Raw genomic sequence first — 19,186 nt, forward strand, 5'->3', positions numbered from 1 at the left:
ATTTTGAGGCTTTGAACAGCTAGAAGAAATCTTATTGTCCTATGAGTTTAAAAAAAAAAAAAAAGCAAAACACTCCCTATAGAGTTTAAAGATCACTTACTTGCTGTTCTTCCCTCAGAAAGGATAGAAGGCAAAAAAGCCCCTCGCCTTTGGAGACTTCCACAGTGGTGGTAAAGGCTGTGTGAATATGGGAATACATAGGCACACAACACACACACAAATACAGAATACCCACTAAAAATACAAAACCAGCCAAGACTGTCCCAAAGAAAGCACAAACTAGCAGCTGAGGTAAGCTAACCAGCCCCATACCGGAATCCATGTATCTGGTTCCAAGGGACTTCCTGGAAAGAAGAGAAAGGTTCAGATCTCTTTGTCCCTTCACAGCTGTGTGACCATGGACAAGTGATTTCACTTCTCTGTGGATGCTGCTACCCTGGCTCACATCCTTGTTGTAAGGATTAAGCAACATCCTGCCAGAAAGGATAATGTTGCCACATGGCCAGGGCTCATCTAGTGGTGTCTTCCTGTCTTTATGCCAGGCTTTGAGGGAAAGGAAGGAAGGTGGGAAGGTTGTTGAGGATGCTCTAGGCAGGCAGCCTCAGCCAGGCCCCTGTTGTTGGCTTAGGTTGTGTCCTGCTCAGCGGGGTTGGTCTCTTGGTCAGGATCTGGACCCACGTTAGGGCTCCAAGTAGCAATGGGTTTTTTCCAGCCCAGTTTCCAGGTTGGAAACGACGGATTCTAAATAGTGCTCTTGGAGGGGGTTTGTTGCCGTGAGCAGGAGGACTTCGGAGCACCCCCAAACATCTCACATGTGATATGTGCCTGCTTAAGCTCTCCCATGCTGCTGCTACAACCCAAGAGGCCCCACTGCTCCTCAAGCCCCTACTTCGGCAGAAACAGTGGAAGGAATTAAAGTATATGGCAGAAGAGGACCCAGGACTAGAGATAGGCCAGACCATGGCTCAGAGGACAGGCCTGGATGGCCCCTGGGAGGTAGTCTTAGTCAGTGCATCTCAGAGCAGCAGGTGAGTGGGGTTCCACTCACGAGAGAGGCCAGGGCTGGCTCCAGCCAGACTTCCTGGGCCTCAGTGTCTCCCAGTATATAGCAAGTGCCAATGAAAGTGACAGAGACATCCCACTATTGCCCTTGCCCTTTCTTGGACAGCAGCTGTGAAGTTCAGCCTCCTAAAGACAATGCCTGGCTGGAGAACAGCGTGGTCGGCTCCCCACCCCCTCAGCCCACACCAGGGCCTGTCTCAGGCCCAGCTTCTCCTCCCAGACACTCAGACAGTGGCCTCAGCTTCCTGGGGCTGGTTTAGCTCCTTCCCCTCTCCTGAGGATGCCTTGAAGCATTATGACATGGTAGTTAAACCCAGACTTTAAAATCAGTCACTGAATAGACATTTCTCCAGGGAACATATACACATGGCTAGTAAGTGTATCAAAAGGTGCTCAGCACCATCAGCCATCAGGAGATGCAAATCCAAACCACAATGAAGTCTGCCTTCACACCCACAAGCAGGGCCATAATCAAAAAGACAGATAACAGGGCCTGGGATTTAGCTTAGTGGTTCTGGTGCCTGCCTTGCAAGCGCAAGGTCCTGAGTTTGATCCCCAGTACCAAAAAAAAAAAAGACAGATAACAAGTAATGTCTGGAATGTAGAGAAATCAGAATCCTTCCATATTGTTAGTGTTAAAATGGTATGGCTGCCATTTTATAGAAGCACCAAGGAGTTAAACCTTTGTGACCAAGCAGTTCCACTTCTAAATATTTACCCTAAAGAAATGAAAATGTATGTCTAACCCAGTGTGGTGGTGTAGCCTGTAATCCCAGTTATTCAGGAGCCCAAGGCAGGAAGGTTGCAAGTTGAAAGGCAGCTAGGCAACCTAGTGAGATCCTGTCCCAAAATAAAAGGGGCTGGAGATTAGCTCAGCACTAGAACATTTTGTGTAGCGTTCACAAGCTCCTGGGTCCAGTCCCCACCACCTAGACACAAAACACTACCTATTGTATGATTCCGTTTCTATGAAATGTCCAGAGAAGACAAATCATTAGAGATAGCAGCAGACTAGTGGTTGTCAAGGGCTGGAAGAAGGGAGGAAATTAATTCTAATGATTATGGAGTTTCTTTTGGGGTTGATAAAAATGTTTTGGGATTAGTAGTGATTGTTGCAAAACCTTGTCAGTGTAGTAAAAACTAGTGAATGGTATGCTTTTAAAAGATGAGTTTTCTGACATGTTAATTTTTTTTAATTAAATAGAACTGGATTCAGATTCTGGCCTGTACTACTTGCTAGCCATATGCCCTTGGGCAAGTTACTCTGTGTCCCATTTTCCTTATCTGTAGAATGGAGATAAAAGAGTAATTCTTTCTTAGGATCATTGCATTAAATGAATGAATTGAAAGTATCTAGCAGAAATTCAACACACGCAATAGCATTTAATAATTACTAAATGATGCTATTGTTGCCGTAGCATCTATCCCAACCCAACTACTAAAATCTTATTACTAATAAGGTCATTTACTTACAAGTACTTTGTAAACCCTGACTTTAATATTGTACTTGTAATACAGTTGTATTCAGTTCTCTGTGAATGCTAGCGCATAGTAGCTAAGGAGATGTCCTGTATGTACTGCTATCCAGACTTCACTGTCTTTAGTGTGCTTCTTTTGTCATTTCCTACCAAGCACTTTATGCTTCCAATCTGTGCCTTAGAGGAACCCAAGAAGTGGGGCAGGAATCCCTGTTCTGTATGACAAGATAGGGACCAAGCTCAGTGCAATGTGAGGGTCTAAGCCCTATTTTTGTACCATGTGACATCTTCCTGTTCTTCCCCAGGGCCCTCCATGCTACAAATATTGGGAGACACTAGTTCCCCCAGAACACTGGAGCACTTACCAGCTAAAAGGAGAAAATTAGGAGCAATTCTTCCTTTTTTAAGAGGCCTGGGTCCCTGGTTGGCTTGTTTTTTATTCATTCACTGATGCTATTGTGGGATAAAGAATCTGTTTCCTAGTGGAATACTTGCGGCAATACAAATCAAGTACTGACTCATTATTCTTTCTTGCCCCTATTCTTTCCTATACAGGGAACACATTGGGAAAAAGAAATCTGGTAAGAGTATTTCCCATTTTCTTTTCTTCCTCCAATGTTTAACGTATTCCTACTGAGTGTCTACTGAGTACATCAGGTGTTGGTTTCACACTGGGGATACAGCAATATGGGTAGGTGGGTGAGTGTGTGGATGGATGGATGAATGGATAAACAGATACTTGGATGAGTGGATGGATGGATGGATGGGTGGTTGGTTGGGTGAATGAATGGATGGATGCTTATTTGGTTGATACCCCACCCTGTTTCCCAGAAGGATTTGAGGTTGTGTTGTCCTGTATCAAGAAATTACAAATAAAATAAACTTAATGGAGAAAAAAAAAGAAATTACAAATGAACTGATAACCCTGAGATGGAAGTAGGAGAGACAGATGTCTTCCTACCCATCCTTTAAGGGGCTAAATGCCCTTGTTCCACTTCACACAAAATAATGTGGTAGCTTAGCATTGTTCTCAGGTGTTGGAAGGAGTCAGAAGGTAAAGACCTGGGTCATGAACATGCAGAAGTTTCCACTTAACAAAGGGCATTCCAGGCTGAGGGGACAGCATGCACTCAGGCTGGGAAGCAGGAATGAGGAGAGGCCCTGGACCTAATCCACTTGACATCCCCAGTACCAGACTCAGCCTCTATACTGCTGTTCTTGGTCAGCTGCTGTTCTGGTCAGTGACTGATGCAGTATGGAGCAATTCCTATGCTCCCTACCACTCCCCTTGCAACAAACTTTTCCTTCTTAAGAAACTTTCCCGGGCTGGGGATTTACCTCAGTGGTTTTGCTGCCTGCTGCACAAGCACAAGGACCCGAGTTTGATCCCCAGTACCAAAAAAAAAAAGAAGCTTTCCCTTCCCTAAACAACACAACTCTTGGGTTGGGGATTTAGCTCAGTGGTTCCGCCGCCTGCCTTGCAAGCGCAAGGACCCGAGTTCGATCCCCGGTACCAAAAAAAAAACAAAACACAACTCTTCTATCAGAAGCAATTATGGAAAGAGAGAAGGTGGGAATCTGTGTATGTTCAGAGCAGTGTTTGAGTTTTCACAGGCCTGGGCTTTAAAAATATTTAGATCAACAATGGCCCAACTTTTTCTTCCCACCATGCACAATTGTCCCCTTCATCTGCAAAAGCTCTGGCCTGTACCAAACCTAGAGCCAGTATGGTCTTCAGATTCCCAGATTCTTTTTTTTTTTGGTACCAGGGATCCAACTTGGGTCCTTGCACTTGCGCAGCAGGCGGCGAAACCACTGAGCTAAGTCTCTGGCCCTAGATTTCCAGATTCTAACCTCTTTAATTTCCTAGGACTCCAGCATAAGCAGAAATAATCAAAAGTAAAGATAGATGACTTCTCTCAGGGGCCTCAGTTTCCTTGTGTGTAAAATTGAGATTAAAAATAATCATCTGGGTTATAAGATTGTAATGGGATTTATAATAATACAGACTAAGCACTTAGAATAGTGCCTGACACATTGTGATATATGTTTGATAGTATTTTTATTACTATTACTATTAAAGCACACTAATGTCCCTGACCACAGATTCCAAATTCAGTGGCCCCTGACCTTTTATTGCCTCCTGGGCCCAAGGCCTATGGTCAGCTTTACAGGCATCAAGGCCATCTTGGAGAGGAATGTGTAGAGGAGGTGGATCTCTCTGCCTTGGGGAGGGCATCTGGAATTAACTCTGGCATTTGCTCAAATGGTCTATGTACAGCTCTCCTTCGGGTTTAATTGGTACTGGCCAGAGCCGTGGTATCCTACTAAAACTGCAAATAGTTCTTGAGCCCTGAGCATAATTACATATTTCCTAGAAAAGAGCAGAGAAGGGCTACCACTTGGGCTGGTCACAGAGTTCCTGGCTTTGGTGTACAGAGACTTTCTCTGGAAGGAGTGGGTGGGTGGGAGAGAAGAGAAGAAAGAGACTGCTCTGGTTTGTGCAAACATAAGTGTCCGGTTGGGACAGGCTTAATGAAGGGATTTGTCTGGGAAAGAGAGACGTGGCTCTAATTTGTGGCAACTGCTGTTGGCGCCATTTACCTGCAATGATGGGGAACAGATTTATTTATAGTTGAGCCTGGTAGAAAATGGCATCTTTCTTCATTCAGTCTAAGAACCCATTATGGGCTTGGCTTTGTTTTTTTATCTGACCTTTTGAACACTACCTTTATTTTAGAACTGGTCTTCTTGGTTGAATTTAAAAGGGATTTAAGATTAACAGATTTAACTCCTGAGATTTCTTTGGCTGAACCCTGAACTGGAGAAGGCTATCTATCCCCAGAATTTCCCAGTCTGGCTGGGTGGCTGGCTCCCACGACGTTGGCTAATGTGGTCTCAAATTCTGCTCATCCTGCAGGAAAACCATCTCACCACAGCTTAACATTATCTGATGACTTAAGGAGCATCTTTCTTCTTGATTGTTCTGCCCTTTACTTTTCAAAGTATTCTCTGGTTTATGGATTCTTTCAGCAAGCCTAGCAGTATAGTGAATTTATGGGAATTCCACTTTGCCACTACTCATTTTAAAAATTCAAGACTTGTCATCATGAAGAAAAAGTATTCAAATAGAAAACTTCTGTGGTAGATTAGGCACTAAACCACTTGAATATTTTTTACCTTGTAATGATAAAAATCACCCTTCCACTGTCAAGTCTCCTCCTTCTCTTTTATTTCCTGCTAGGCCACATGACATTTCTTGCCTAGGAAACCTTTGATTTCATACTTGGCAACTCCTAAAACTTAGATGCCTGGCTCAACTTTGAGGTATTGAAACGATTAAGTGTTGTAGAGCTTGGCTGCAGTATCATGCTCCACCAGTAGGTGTTTCCACACACATCCAGGTGTCCTGAAGCTAATTTGAGACTGTAGATCAGATGAATTAGATTCTTTTTTTCATCATTTTGGGTGGGTGGGTGGTTGGTTGGTTGTTTTTTTTGAGACAGGTCTCACTATGTAGTTCAAGCTGGCCTTGAACTCACTGTATAGTTCAGGTTGGCTTCAAATTCATGGTGATCCTCCTGAGTGCTGGGATTGCAGGCATCCTCCATCATGCCCAGTTTTTTTCATCCATTTTGTGAGTTGAGTGCCCTGAGTAAAGAGAAGGCAGTTTACTCAGAGAGAAGTGATGCCGGAAAGCAGCTCCATGAATCTTTGAGCCACTTCATGGCAGGGAACCACAGTCTGAAAGCCCCAAAGCTAATCTTGGAGGAGGTGCCAGCCCTGGGACCCAAGTTTGAGCCTGATCTGCTCTTGCCAGGCCAGATAGCTAACCCTGCTCTCTGCCCCACTCAGTCTCTGGGTTCCTGTCTTGCTCACAAGTCTCAGGATTCCCTGATTCTGTCATTTTTCATAGTTTTGCCAAATCTCATTGGTAGAGTGGTTAGGAAGTTGGTGCAGAAATAAATGGACCAACTGAGCCATTATCAAATGTTAAAACTGAAGAAATAGGACTTTTTGGACAGAGTAACTTGAATTAGATCCTCACATAATGAAAGCTGCTGTTCCTATTTGTAGGCAAGAAATAATCTCTGGTCTCCCATAAGATGGGCAAGTGCTTATTGATAGCTCTTAGCATGGGCTACTCCCAGGAGGAGGACTAGAGCTACACCTCCAGCCCTATTGAGTTTTATTAGATCATCCATAGACTAGGCCAACTGTTTCTTGGGGTTTTTTTGGTTTTTTGTACTGGAGATCGAACTCAGGTCCTTGCACTTGCGATGCAGGTGGCAAAACCACTGAGCTAAATCCCTGGCCCCAACTGTTCTTTTAAAAGGCCAGATGGTAAATGGTTTACAGGCCACATACAATTTCCATCCCCAATAATAATAACATATTATTCATATTCTCCCCATTCACTTTCTTCCTTTTCTTAACAACTCTAAAAAAATAAAAAAACATTCTTAGCACCCCTTGGACAAAAATGGACAATTGGTCTGTGAGCCTCTTGGCAGAATGAGTACAGCAGTAAGAAGAGACGGACTCCCTGACCTCAGGGGCTTCTATGCTAAGACAGAAAAATAAGCAACAGGGAAATGAATAAGTATACAGTATTTTTTTTAAAAACTATATGGTAAGGAATGGAAACAGGTGAGGTGGTACCAGGTGGTCAGGGAAGGCAAACATCATATGGCAGGAAAAAAAGTTTGCTTTTATGATACAATCACTCACTCAGTTAACAGTCCTTCTCCTGTGATACGGGCCTTACCCCACTAGAATTCCTTGGTAAAGGTCTTTCTTTCCAATACTGTCATACTGGCAATCAGTTCCAACCTGGGTTTTGCAGGGGACATTTGACCCATCTGTGAGCTTTCTCACTAGGCTGTGAGCTTATTTGAGGCAGGTACCATCTCTTAATCAACTTGGAACCCCCAATGCTTTTGCACGGTGTGGGCACCTGGTAAATTTTCATGGCTGAGTGAGCAAATGAATGAAAGAATGCGTGGAGAGGGTCACTCTTGAGACAAGTCCTGTAAGAGCTTCGTTATTTGGAAAGTCCCCTGACCCACACTGCTCCCCTGGCTCCTTCATGCAGGGGTGGTGACCTCATGTGACATCTGATTGCTTTGCTATCTACAGGTGGTGACCTGGCCTCTGTGGACCCCATGGTCCTAGAGCAGTATGTGGTGGTTGCAGACTACCAGAAGCAAGAGAGCTCGGAGATCAGCCTCAGTGTGGGACAGGTGGTAGACATCATCGAAAAAAATGAGTCAGGTAGTTTCCTATACCACTTACCTCCCACCCTACACTGTCACCAAGGCCCTATCACCAGAAGCACATGGGAACTTAAAAACAAATAAGCAGTCCAAGCTGTCCAGTCTCCCCAGCTCTAGCTGAGGCCTCAAAGCAACAGCCCCTGTTTGATCACAAATATCCACTTGTTCGCAGCTCACTAGCATCCCGATCAGATGTTACCAGTTTGTCCTTAGATTCATATTCCATAAACTTCCTTCTGGTTCTCAAGCACTTGGAGACAGTCAGGCAGTCCCACTGGAAAGTGTCTCATTGGTTGGCCTCTGGTTTCCTGTGGGGGTCTTCAGAAGGCTCATAGCTCTGGGGTCTAGTTGAACAGACGCACTCCCTGCCATCTCCCCACCACCACCCCTGCCCAGCAAACAGGCCACTGGTCACAACATTAGTGGAGTGCATGGGCATAATTGAGATACTTAACCTGGTTACTTCTTCTGTTTGAGCATCAATTTTCACATCTACAAAATACAAATCTTCCTCCAAAGGGCATTGCAGTGATTAAATGAAATAATGTGAGAAGGAGTCTAAACCAGTGCTTGGCACACAGTAGGCACTCTAAAATTACATTTCCTTCCCTTTTACTTTCTTAGTCCTGGGGCAGCCATCACATACCACTGAAGGCACAGAGCAGGGCGCAGGGAGTGAGCAGCTCCTCTCTCCTTTGGGGTTCATTGTGGCTAAAATGTGGCATTGACTGATAATGCCGTTGGGCACCAAGCTCAGTGATACCCAAGTGGCTAGTAGTTAAGGTCTAAAGAACAGGAGAAAGATGATGTTTCCAGCATCCTGTTATCATTATCCTGTTATCCTGAATCATGTTATCCTTAATCATATTAATCACTAGACCAGTGTTAGCCAAGCAGACCTCCTCCCTGAACTATGTAGTCTAGAAATTGTCCACATTCAAAGAAGGGGAAAAGACAATATTTGTGTTATCCTCTGAATCACATTGCCGTTAATCATGAGATCTGTGTTAGCCAACCAAATGTCAATTATGCAACCTAGGAATTGTTAACTCCAGAGATGAGGGAAATCCTACCCCTAATCTCCGTGTCTCCTACTACACACCCACAGCACAAGGCATTTCTGTGATCTCCAAATGTGTGGGGACACCAGCAAACAAGCAAGCAGTCAGCTCTGCAGCAGACTCTAGCCAGGTGTCTTCTCTCTAAGCCAGTGCAGTCTGACACTCTTTACCTGGAGAGAGTGTCAGATCCCACAAGTCGAAGACTCAGTCCTCTCCTACTTTCAGTGCTAGTCACAAGCCCCAGGTCCTTTTACCTGTGCTTCTGACCAGCCAACTAAAAATCAGGGTTCCCACAGCCTCCTCCTTGGGTTCCATTAATTTGCTTTGTGCAGCTCACAGAGCTCAAGGATACATGCTTACCAGTTTATTGTAAAGGATGTTAGGGCTGGAGATTTAGCTCAGTGGCACCGCGCCTGCCTCACAAGCAGAAGGTCCATCCCTGGTACCAAAAAAAAAAAAAAAAAAAAAGAATGTTACCAAAGATGCATAGGGTAAGTTATACGGGAGGAATGTAGAGCTCACATGCCCCCTCCAGGAGCTTCTAGTGTTTGGCTATCCAGAAGTGCTCCTAACTCTGCCCACGCAGACTTGATTGAAACATGGACAATTGTAATTGGATAAAGGAGTCTAGCCTGATGCTAATAGATTGGGTGGGGAGACCCCCACAAGGCCCATCTGTGCAGATTCTTGGCCTCTGCAACCTTCACTCCTCCCAGATAGGGGGCAGAACCCCTTCTGAAATGAGGTCTTATACCCACTATCAAAGTAGATCAAAGAGTTTCTTTATGGCCAACAGCTCCAAGGCAGGAAAGGTTAGAGTATATTTTTGGTTTCCATGACCTGCCTTAGGAAGAGAAGTTCTAGTCCCCATGACCTGCCTTGGGGAGAAAAGGGAGCAGGTGGAAGGAAGGCAGGAATCAGAGAGACTTTGCTTTCTGAGCCTTTCTTCTAGACCTGACGTGTCACAACCTTATTTCAGACTTAGGAAGTAACAAGGGCTATGGGAATAATGAGCCACAGATACAAACTGAAAAACATACATTATCTCACATTATCTCTGCTTCATGAATTTGTCACTCATGCTAGACTTTACAACTGTCGCTAGAGTTCAAATCCCATTCCAGCTGACCATAAGGCCATATGACTTTCTAATTCCTGAGGATAGATATATGCAGACTGTGTGTTATGGTGAGGATCCCAGATGGGGACATTAAGGGAAAACCCATCCCACAGGTCAACCAACTTGAGTAAAAGGAGGAAGAACAGGCTGCTAGGAGGAGGAGGAAGAGTCAGGAGGGCAGCCAAACAAAAATAGATGTTCAAATCTGCAAGTAGCCAGCACACTGGTAACATGTACTTTAAATTATACAGTTGTCCTTCTCTATGCATGGAGGATTGATCCTAGGACCTCCACAGATACCAAAATTCATGGATACTAAAGTCCCCTATATAAAACGGCATAGTATTTGCATATAACCAACAGCTGCCATCCCATATGCTTTACGTAGTCTCTAGATGGCTTCTAATACCTAATCAATGTAAATGCCTTGTAAATCATTGTTATACTGTATTATATAGAGAGCAGTTGTAAGAAGTGTATGTTCATACAGATATAATTTTTTTTCAAATATTTCCCATTTGGTAATTGGTTGAATTTGTAGAAGTGGAATCCACAGATTCAGAGGGCCAGCTGTATTCACAGGTTTTGGGGATAAGGATCTGGTCATCTTGTGAAGTCATTACATTATCTACCATAGGCATCACCCACACAACCTCCTACCTCTGGGGGATGCCTGGGTGTGGGAGTGAGGCCTCTGAAGCAGTCACATCCACGGCGAGATTTCCCTTGATCCACACAGATGCACAAGGGGTGTCCCAGAGAAGTTGTTAGAGAAGTGCCTTCAGTACCAAACAGCCCTGGCACAAAGCAAAAGGCTGCCACAACCCTGGTGAATATCAATGAGTCCATTTGCTCTTTGAGCCTCAATTTCTCCATGTGTGCAATAGGGATAATAATGTGAAGATTATTTAAAATAATGCAAGTAAAGCTGTCAGTGTATGACACGCACATCTTAGAATGCTGAATGTTCTTATCACTTAGGATGACCTTTTTCTCCCCTGTCCCAGGCTCCGAAGTTTCTTAACAGTTAACAGCTAACATTGGTAGTTGTGTTCCACCCATACAACGGTAACCCTTTAGTCTTACCCTAAGCATTAACCAATAGAGTACTGAGTATACAGTTGGCTTTCTGTATTTGTGGATTCCACATCCTCAGATATGGATCCTCAGACCATGGATAGAAAATATTCAAAACCAAAATTGAATCTGTACTAAACATGTACAGGTTTTTTCCTTGCCATTATTCCCTAAACAATAAAGCAGCTATTCATATAGTATTCACATTGTATTAGGTATTGTAAGTCAAATAGAGATGATTGAAAGTCTGTGGGAGGATATGTATAGGTTCTATGAAAACACTACACTATTTTTTATAAGAAACATGAGCATCTGCAGATTTTGCTTCCCACAGGTCTTGGGTCCTGGGACCATCCCCCCGGGTACCGAGGGATACCTGTATTTTATGCTCTTGACTGCTTAGCCCCACTAACATCACTCTGTACTCTCACTTCCCCAGGTTGGTGGTTCGTCAGTACTGCAGAGGAGCAAGGCTGGGTCCCTGCAACCTGCCTTGAGGGGCAGGACGGTGTCCAGGATGAGTTTTCTCTACAGCCTGAAGAAGGTAGGTAGGAATTCCCACCCCTGCCTGCATGGGAGCCTTGAGGCCACATTGTGTTGCTTCCTTACTTAGTCCCTTTCTTTTACCCTTTGCCTCTGGGCACCAGCAGCTCACTGGCTCCCAAACTATGAAAATGAAGCTAGGTTGGGGTGGAGGGGCAAGCCCCCTTTTTGGGGGGCCTCTGGGAGCCACCCAAGATGAGCCTGGCCATAGCTGTTCCCCTACACCCTCTTAGGACTCCAGGAGGGCTTCAGCCTAATCACTGTTCCTCCATAGAATTATTCTGGTAGCCAAGATAGTAGAACTGCTGGATAATGTACAAGACCTTTGACCCCATGTGTTTAAAGATGTCTGCTCTCTGTTGGTATAAATGGCCCTGTCCTGAATAGTGATGCCTGCCATGCCAGCAGTACCGACACTCACCCACTCCCTTCCCCCAGAAGCTTCCTGAAACCAAAGTATGTGTTCACCTTCATTAGCAGACAAGTGTTTCGGAGTCAGACCTGAATTTGAATCTCAGCTATGCCACATTCTGACTAAATGATCTTGGGGCAGAAACGTTGCCTCCTAAACTACAGCCTCCTTGCCTGAGAATGGAAATGATGATATCTGTATCATGGAAGTTGTAAAAAGTTAAATGAGTTTCTATATGCAAAGAACTTAGAGTAATAAACAGTTTAACAGTCATCAGATAAGCTACACTTTACCTGGGGCTGAGTGTTGGCTTGTAGCAGAGGTTAAAGCACAAAGCCACTTTAAGTACATATGTATCCAAAACAAGGGTGAGAGCTGGGCGTAGCTGCGCACCTGTAATCTGCACACTTGGGAGCTGAGTCAAGGCATTGAAGAGTTCAAGGTCAGCCTGGGCTACATAACAAGTTCAAAGCTAGCCTGGACTACATTGTAAGATCCTGTCTCAAAAAAAACCAGATAGCTGGGGATTTAGCTCAGTGGTTCCGCTGCCTGCCTTGAAAGCACAGGGTCCCGAGTTTGATCCCCAGTACAAAAAAAACAAAACAAACCATAAATAAATAGAGGCAATATTTCTAAATACAAGGATTAGCAAAAAAAAAAAATCGGATGTGATTTTGCATTTAGCAGTATTGCAGAGCTGGTTTGCTGTCTTGAGGGCCAGGCTGACACAGGGATGCCACAAGAAGCAGCTCAGAGGCAGGTGGTGTACAACATGGGACCAGCTCCCTTATAGTCAGTGCATGATAACCACCGTGGTTATGCTCTGTAACGGAATGGTTGTTATTCTCATTTATCCAAAATAGGCTCAGAAAAGTAGATTTGCCCAGCATCACAGCTGGAAGTTGTGACCTTTTCTTAAGGGTTTGGACATCTTTCTACCCCCTACTGTGAGGGATTTTCTTAGTGACTCTTTATAATCATGCTAGGAATACAGTTACATCTATTGGATGCCTCTTGATTAAGTTCAAGGTTAACACTCAGGCACTTGGCTTCCTAATATTCTGGGCTCAGAATAGACTCAGAAAGAGTGCTCTTCTAAGGGGAGCAGCATCTCAGGGGAGTCCCCGGGAGTGCTCCCTTCTCACCTCTGCCTTCTGCCCTCCCCTACACATGCTGCCCATCCAGTCTCGTGGAGGTACTGGTCTTTGCCCCGCCCTGCAGGTCGCCGCCACCGAACTCTGGGGGACTTGTACAGCATCAGCTGGCGCCAAGGTGTCTTCCTCAGAGTTCACTTTCCGTTTGGTGTTCAGAGCGGGTCCCTGCATCTGCATGAGCCTCCCCTTCTGGGACTTCCTTGCCTGCTGCATGTGAAAAACTGACTTGTCAGTATTGTGTGTGTGCTGGCATGAGGGCTAGGGAGGAGCATACCTGCAGTGTTTGGCGGCCTTGGAGCTCTGAAGCTTCCCAGCTTTAAAAAGGTGCCTGAGGTCTTCTATACTGTAGAACCAGTGGCCTTGTTCTTCCATCAGGCTTGCTGAGTACTAGGGGGAAGAAGCCTGCCTCAGCCAGGTTACGAAGAAGAGGAGGTGTATTGACTCATATCACCAAAAAGCCCAGGGTAGGGCCAGCTTCAAGCGTGGCTGGATCCTGGGGTGTGAGGGTGTCATTAGGGACCTCTCTCACCACCTGTCTGCCTCACTTCCTGCTTTGTTGGCACCATTATCTCTAGTGACAGCAGTTCCCAGGCACTTTTCATGGACATCCACCAAAGAAACAACTTCTAAAACACAAGCCTCTAGATTGGTTCTGACTGACCCAGCCAGTTCCCATGCCATCCCTGAACCGATTGTAGTGGCTGGGATTTGCAACACTGTGGCCAGGCCAGAATAATACTCCAGCCCCCTCCCTCTGGGAAGAAGGGCGCAGCCTCCCCTAACCACATGGATGGAGGCTGGTAGGACCGATAGTGGGTAGGCAGGTGGGAGCCAGGCAGACGGATCAGCAGGTGCCCATGATGCAGCCTGCAATGGCTTCTATCCTGACCTTTGTCTGGGATCACTGAGCAGCCCTCAGATCCCAGAGCAAACCTATTGGGTTCTAGAGAATGCCTGGGGACACAGGAATCCAGGGACTGTAAGACTGGCTGTACCTAGACTGACATCCAAGCAGCACCCCTTCCTACCTGGACCAAACAACTTGTGTACCTTCAGGGGGTTGAATTACCCCTTTCACAGATCACAGCCCAGCACCCCAACCCACAGCTTCTGTGAAAAAGGGAACAGCTGACTCCACTGAACCAGGATATGTGCCACGAGTCAGCACTACCCCCACTGAGCAGGTCAGCAGGCCAGATCAATAAATAAACAAAGGCCCTGTGTGCTTCCGCCTCCCTCTGCAGCAGCTGGCAGGCCACGGGCTGCCTATAGTGTTTGTCCAAAGACTCTGCACCAACATACTAACTGGGCTCCAGGACACAGCTGGCTTGAACTGACCCAGGAGCTGAAATGGAACCAAAGCAGGGCAGCCCGCTCCTCTCCTTGCAGGAATCCCTGGGGTGTGCTTCTGTTTTCTCCAGTTCAGCAGCCAGAGAGGAGGCCGTTGAGGATAGGAGCTGTTCCCTTGCCTGAGTGGCCATGAGCAGTCCTCCCTGCAAGCCCCTGTCTCAGTGGCTGCTATGAGAAGAACACAGCAGAGAGGCACAAAGAGGCACATAAGGATAGCCCCATGGCTTCCGGGCCAGGGGGTTTCACAGGGAGTGGGGTAGAAGGCGCCCCCACTAACATGAATGAAAATTAAAGCCTCAAGCCAGTCTGGGTGTCATTAATGAAAAGTGAAAAGTAGTTACCAGCTAGGTGATGTGAATTGCTGCTGTCTCCTCGCTGATGATCTTAGCTAGAAATCATCCACTGCCAATAGTCAGATTATCTCTGAACTCTGAGTCTCTGCCAGGGAGAATTGGCAAGGAACCCCTGAGAGCTTAACTTTTCTGTGTGAGCAAGGTGGCTCTCCCACCCAGCCCTCGAGACTTGTGCCTTTACTGAACAGAGACTAATTCTTCAGTTACTAAATCTTCCAGGCACATGTCCAGTGCTGGACATACAGGAATGAAAGGGAGAGACAAATTCCTGCCTTTGTGGAGCTCATATTCTACCAGAAGAAATAGGCATGAAACACAATAAATAAGAAAATGTTGTATTAGAAGGTAGTTCCTGGGATGTGTGGCAAAGTATTTAACCCAAGCAAGGGGGACAGGGATCCCATGAGACAGACTACTGCATAAGGCGGTCAAGGGCAGCACAATTGAAGCACCAACTTGAGGAAAGTGGGGGTAATGTGATACAAGGAGTTTCAGAGACACGGGGCCTGCCCTTTCTCCATGTCCTGTTGCTGCTGACACAAGGTGATCCAGAGCTTAGGGACCATGGGCCGGGGTGCACGGGAATCTCTGGTGGAGACTGTCCCTCCACTTCGTCACACAGATCACAGTGAGCATCTGGGACTCTTCATGTAGGTTTCTTATCCCGGCACTCTCTGTCCCTGCAGAGGAGAAGTACACAGTCATCTACCCATACACAGCTCGTGACCAGGATGAGATGAACCTGGAGAGAGGGGCCATGGTGGAGGTCATCCAGAAAAACCTGGAAGGCTGGTGGAAGATCAGGTAATCACTGCAGCCTCCTGACAGCTGTAGCTGGGTAGGTTTCAGTTATTTGGAACTCCAGCTTTACAGAGGTCTGTAAGGGACGGCAGATGGGTGGGATTTCTCTGCCTGTGCCATAAGATCTCTGTGTTGTTTGGCTTCCCTTCCTACCCATAGCTCTCTCTAAAAGTCCATAATAAGCAAAACCTTCTCCAAACACGCTGAACTACAGACAGCAGAAACCCTGTTAAGCAAAACTGGTTTCCACCTCCAGATGTGTCTTGGGGTGAGTAACCCAAGGTTGAAGGCACCCCATTGAGTAATCAACCACTCCAGCCTTATCGGAGACCAGTGTGATTCTTACACACCATCTTGAGGCTGCTCATTTCACCTATGTGACGAAGCATGAACAAGGCACAGTAATTCATGTGCCAACATGTGCAAAAGCCAACTCACAATAACTACAGAGTAGGGTGGGGAGAGGGACAGTGTGTTGGAGAGATGCTTGGGGGACTTGGGGTGCACAAAGAGGGGCTCTTAGTCTAGGGGTCAGGAAGAAATTTAAAGGAATGATATTAATGATAGTGAACGTATATTGAGCACATACAGTCATGTGCCAGTAATGTCCCTTCAGGCAATGACAGGCCACATGTGCTGTGCTGCTCCCATAAGGTGGAAAATTCCTACCCGCCCCCCCGTGACACCATGACTGTTGTATTGCAGTAGTGCACTGCACATTGAGCATATGCTTGTGATAATGCTAGTATGAACAAACCTACTTCATTGCCAATCATATAAGAGTAGTATAAGCCAGGCGTGGTGGCACATGCCTGTAATTCCAGCACTCTAGGAGGCTGAGGGAGGAGGAACGAAAGTTTGAGGCCAGCCTGTGCAACTTAGCAATTTTAATGAGATCCTTTTTCCACAATAAAAATGGATTGGGGGGATTAGCTCAGTGCAGAGGACTTGGGCTCAATCACCCCCCACAAAAGTTTACTATAGGGCCAGGGATTTAGCTCAGTGGTTTGGCCACCTGATGCGCAAGTGCAAGGACCCGAGTTTGATCCCCGGTACCAAAAAAAAAAAAAAAGTTTACTATAAAACAGAGTGCCCTGTCTTGTTGGCAGCAGCCTCATATATTCAGTATTTACACTTCTCGAGTCCATTGTTTTACTATATGGTTGATTTAATTGTGTATGTACATGTGTAGGTACATGTATATGTATGTATGCATGTCACACACAGCTAGATGCATACATAGCAGGCTACACCATCTAGGTTTGGGTAAGCCTGTTCTGATATTCGCCTAGTAATGCAGTCGCCTAACAGCGCATCTCCAGAAAGCATCCCATTGTTAAGTGACATCCAACTGTTACATTGTCTTGCTGCATAACAAATTATTCCAGAACTTAGCAACCCTGGAGTTCAAGTGGATTGATTGGGCTCGGGTTTCTCATGACATTGCGGTCCGGGTGTCAATGATGGCTGCTCTCAGGTGAAGGTTCAGTGGAAGTTGGAAAGTTGAACCCCTACCTTTTTCACCCAGAACCCACCTACTGGCCACTGTGTTCTCAGGCAATGACCTGTCTTGTTCTGAGTGTGTGGATAGTATGGAGCCTGACATTTTCCAATTAGGACAAGGTTTAGTCCCTCATGGAGGCTATTGAAAGTTGCTAGACACTAAAATGTATAGGTTTCTACCTTAGAAATTTGCTTCCAGTTCTAAAGGACCTATTTTTCATTGAAACTCAGGGCTAGTTAGTACTTAAAGTGATTCTGAACAAGAGATTTGGCTCTGCCATGTACTACCTCCAGTCAGTTGGGTCTGTTCAACTTTCCCCAAAGGTGTGAGCACCTATTTTGTGGAGTGCTGGCAAATGTTTAACAATTGATTTTTGGGGAGGAGAACGTTCTGACTTATGGTCTTTGCCTACTTTCATAGTCTAAACACTTCCACCATGGAGTTTCAAGCTATCAGTATGGTGTCAATAAATACTAAATACAGAGTTCAAAAGATAGGCACTGATGGCTGTCACCAGCTGGTGGAGGTTAGCTCCAGCACACCTCTCTAGTCCAGACCCTTCTGGCTACTGAGTTCTGTTGTACAGAGAATTAAGTGATGGTTATACTCACTGAATTCCCTTTTGGGAGGACGGTGAGCTGGTTCTGTCAGCGTCCTGATCATGCCACAGTTCAGTGACAGCCAACCCTGGACCTGCTTCATTCCCATGTGATGAGTGTTTAATCTACATATTAACCAACCCTGCCATATGGAACCCACCCTGCCAGTGCCAAGCTTTGCACCAGGAGCTGGGGCTATTAGGATAAGGCAGCAAACACAGGATCACTAGGTCTTAATCTAATTTTCCACAGACTTGCTTATAACCTTGGACAGAGTACTTGATGTCTCTATCTCTCGTCCTCTTATCTTTCAAATAGATCACTGTAAGGGTTAAGTGTCCCTTATCCAAAGTGCTTGGAACCAGGAGTATTTTAGATTTTGGATGTTTTCAGATTTTTGAATATTTGCTTACACCTAAGGAGAAATCATCTTGGGAGTTGAACCCAAGCTAAACACAAAATTCATTTATTTTGCATACACACCTTATAGGCTGAAAACAATTCTACACAATATTTTTAACACACCTGTGTTTTGACTACAGCCTGTCACGTGAGGTCAGGTGTAGAATTTTCCATTTGTGTCATCATTTTGTTGCTCAAAAGGGTTCAGGTTTTGGAGCATTTTGGATTTCAGATTTTCAGATTAGGGTTGCTCAGCCTATAGTGTCTCCCTCCCAGGGTTGGCTGAGTGAACATCAGTAGCTGTGAAGTGCGTCAGGCAGGACCAACACAGAGTGTGTGCCCACCAAGTGCTGGTTTCCATGGTCATTACTGTTATCGTCATCACCACAGTGACTCTAAGGTGACAGCACTATAACTGAGCTTTCCAGCCAGTCACTCTGTGCCACACCATTGGAGCTTATCCACTTGGACTTTTATTTCTTCATTCAACTCACTGGCACCAAGGCCACTGACATAGAGATGTTTTGGCTGCATTCCCTAACCCCAGGCACTCACATTCTAACTGGCAGACACGATGGCCACCACCAAGTATCATCTTAGGTTACATGTGCTGGGATAGCAGTATGCACAAGAGACAGTGGGATGCCATGAAGGTCAGAAAGGGCTTGAGGGAGGAGTGACATTAAGCAAAGCCAGGGAAGAGGAACAGGTGCGCTTAGCAGGAGCAGGACAATGGGGGTGAAAGGTCCATTTGAGAGACTGTGAGTTGGATTGGGTGGCTGGGATGTCATGATTGATATGAGGAGTAAGCAGAGACCAGGTTTGAAAAGCCTAGAATGGGGCTGGGGATTTATCACAGTGGTTCCACTGCCTGCCTTGCAAGTGCAAGGTCCCAAGTTCGATCCCTGGTACAAAAAAAAAAAAAGCCTAGAATGCTAAGCTAGGGACTTAGTCATCCGAAGGCAGTGAGCAGTGTGTCAGACTCTGTTCTGGA

The 19,186-nt window shown here is 45.7% G+C and overlaps 1 protein-coding gene across 2 annotated transcripts in view; it reads left to right on the forward strand.

Moving 5' to 3' along the window:
• The window catches only part of Sh3pxd2b (SH3 and PX domains 2B), a 109,015-nt gene that overhangs the window by 75,238 nt on the left and 14,591 nt on the right, over nt 1-19,186 (forward strand). The window contains exons 6-10 of one of the 2 annotated variants that reach the window (XM_087194832.1): nt 3,096-3,121; nt 7,680-7,814; nt 11,514-11,618; nt 13,215-13,301; nt 15,573-15,690. In XM_087194832.1, coding sequence (XP_087050958.1) covers nt 3,096-3,121; nt 7,680-7,814; nt 11,514-11,618; nt 13,215-13,301; nt 15,573-15,690 — 471 coding nt within the window. The remainder of the gene's footprint in view (nt 1-3,095; nt 3,122-7,679; nt 7,815-11,513; nt 11,619-13,214; nt 13,302-15,572; nt 15,691-19,186) is intronic. The other variant, XM_004836378.4, reaches the window with a different exon arrangement.

This window comes from Heterocephalus glaber, unplaced genomic scaffold (assembly GCF_053883595.1).
Source record: "Heterocephalus glaber isolate CG9 unplaced genomic scaffold, H.glaber_assembly_v1.0 deba00001606, whole genome shotgun sequence".
In the NCBI taxonomy this organism is placed as follows: Eukaryota; Metazoa; Chordata; class Mammalia; order Rodentia; family Bathyergidae; genus Heterocephalus; species Heterocephalus glaber.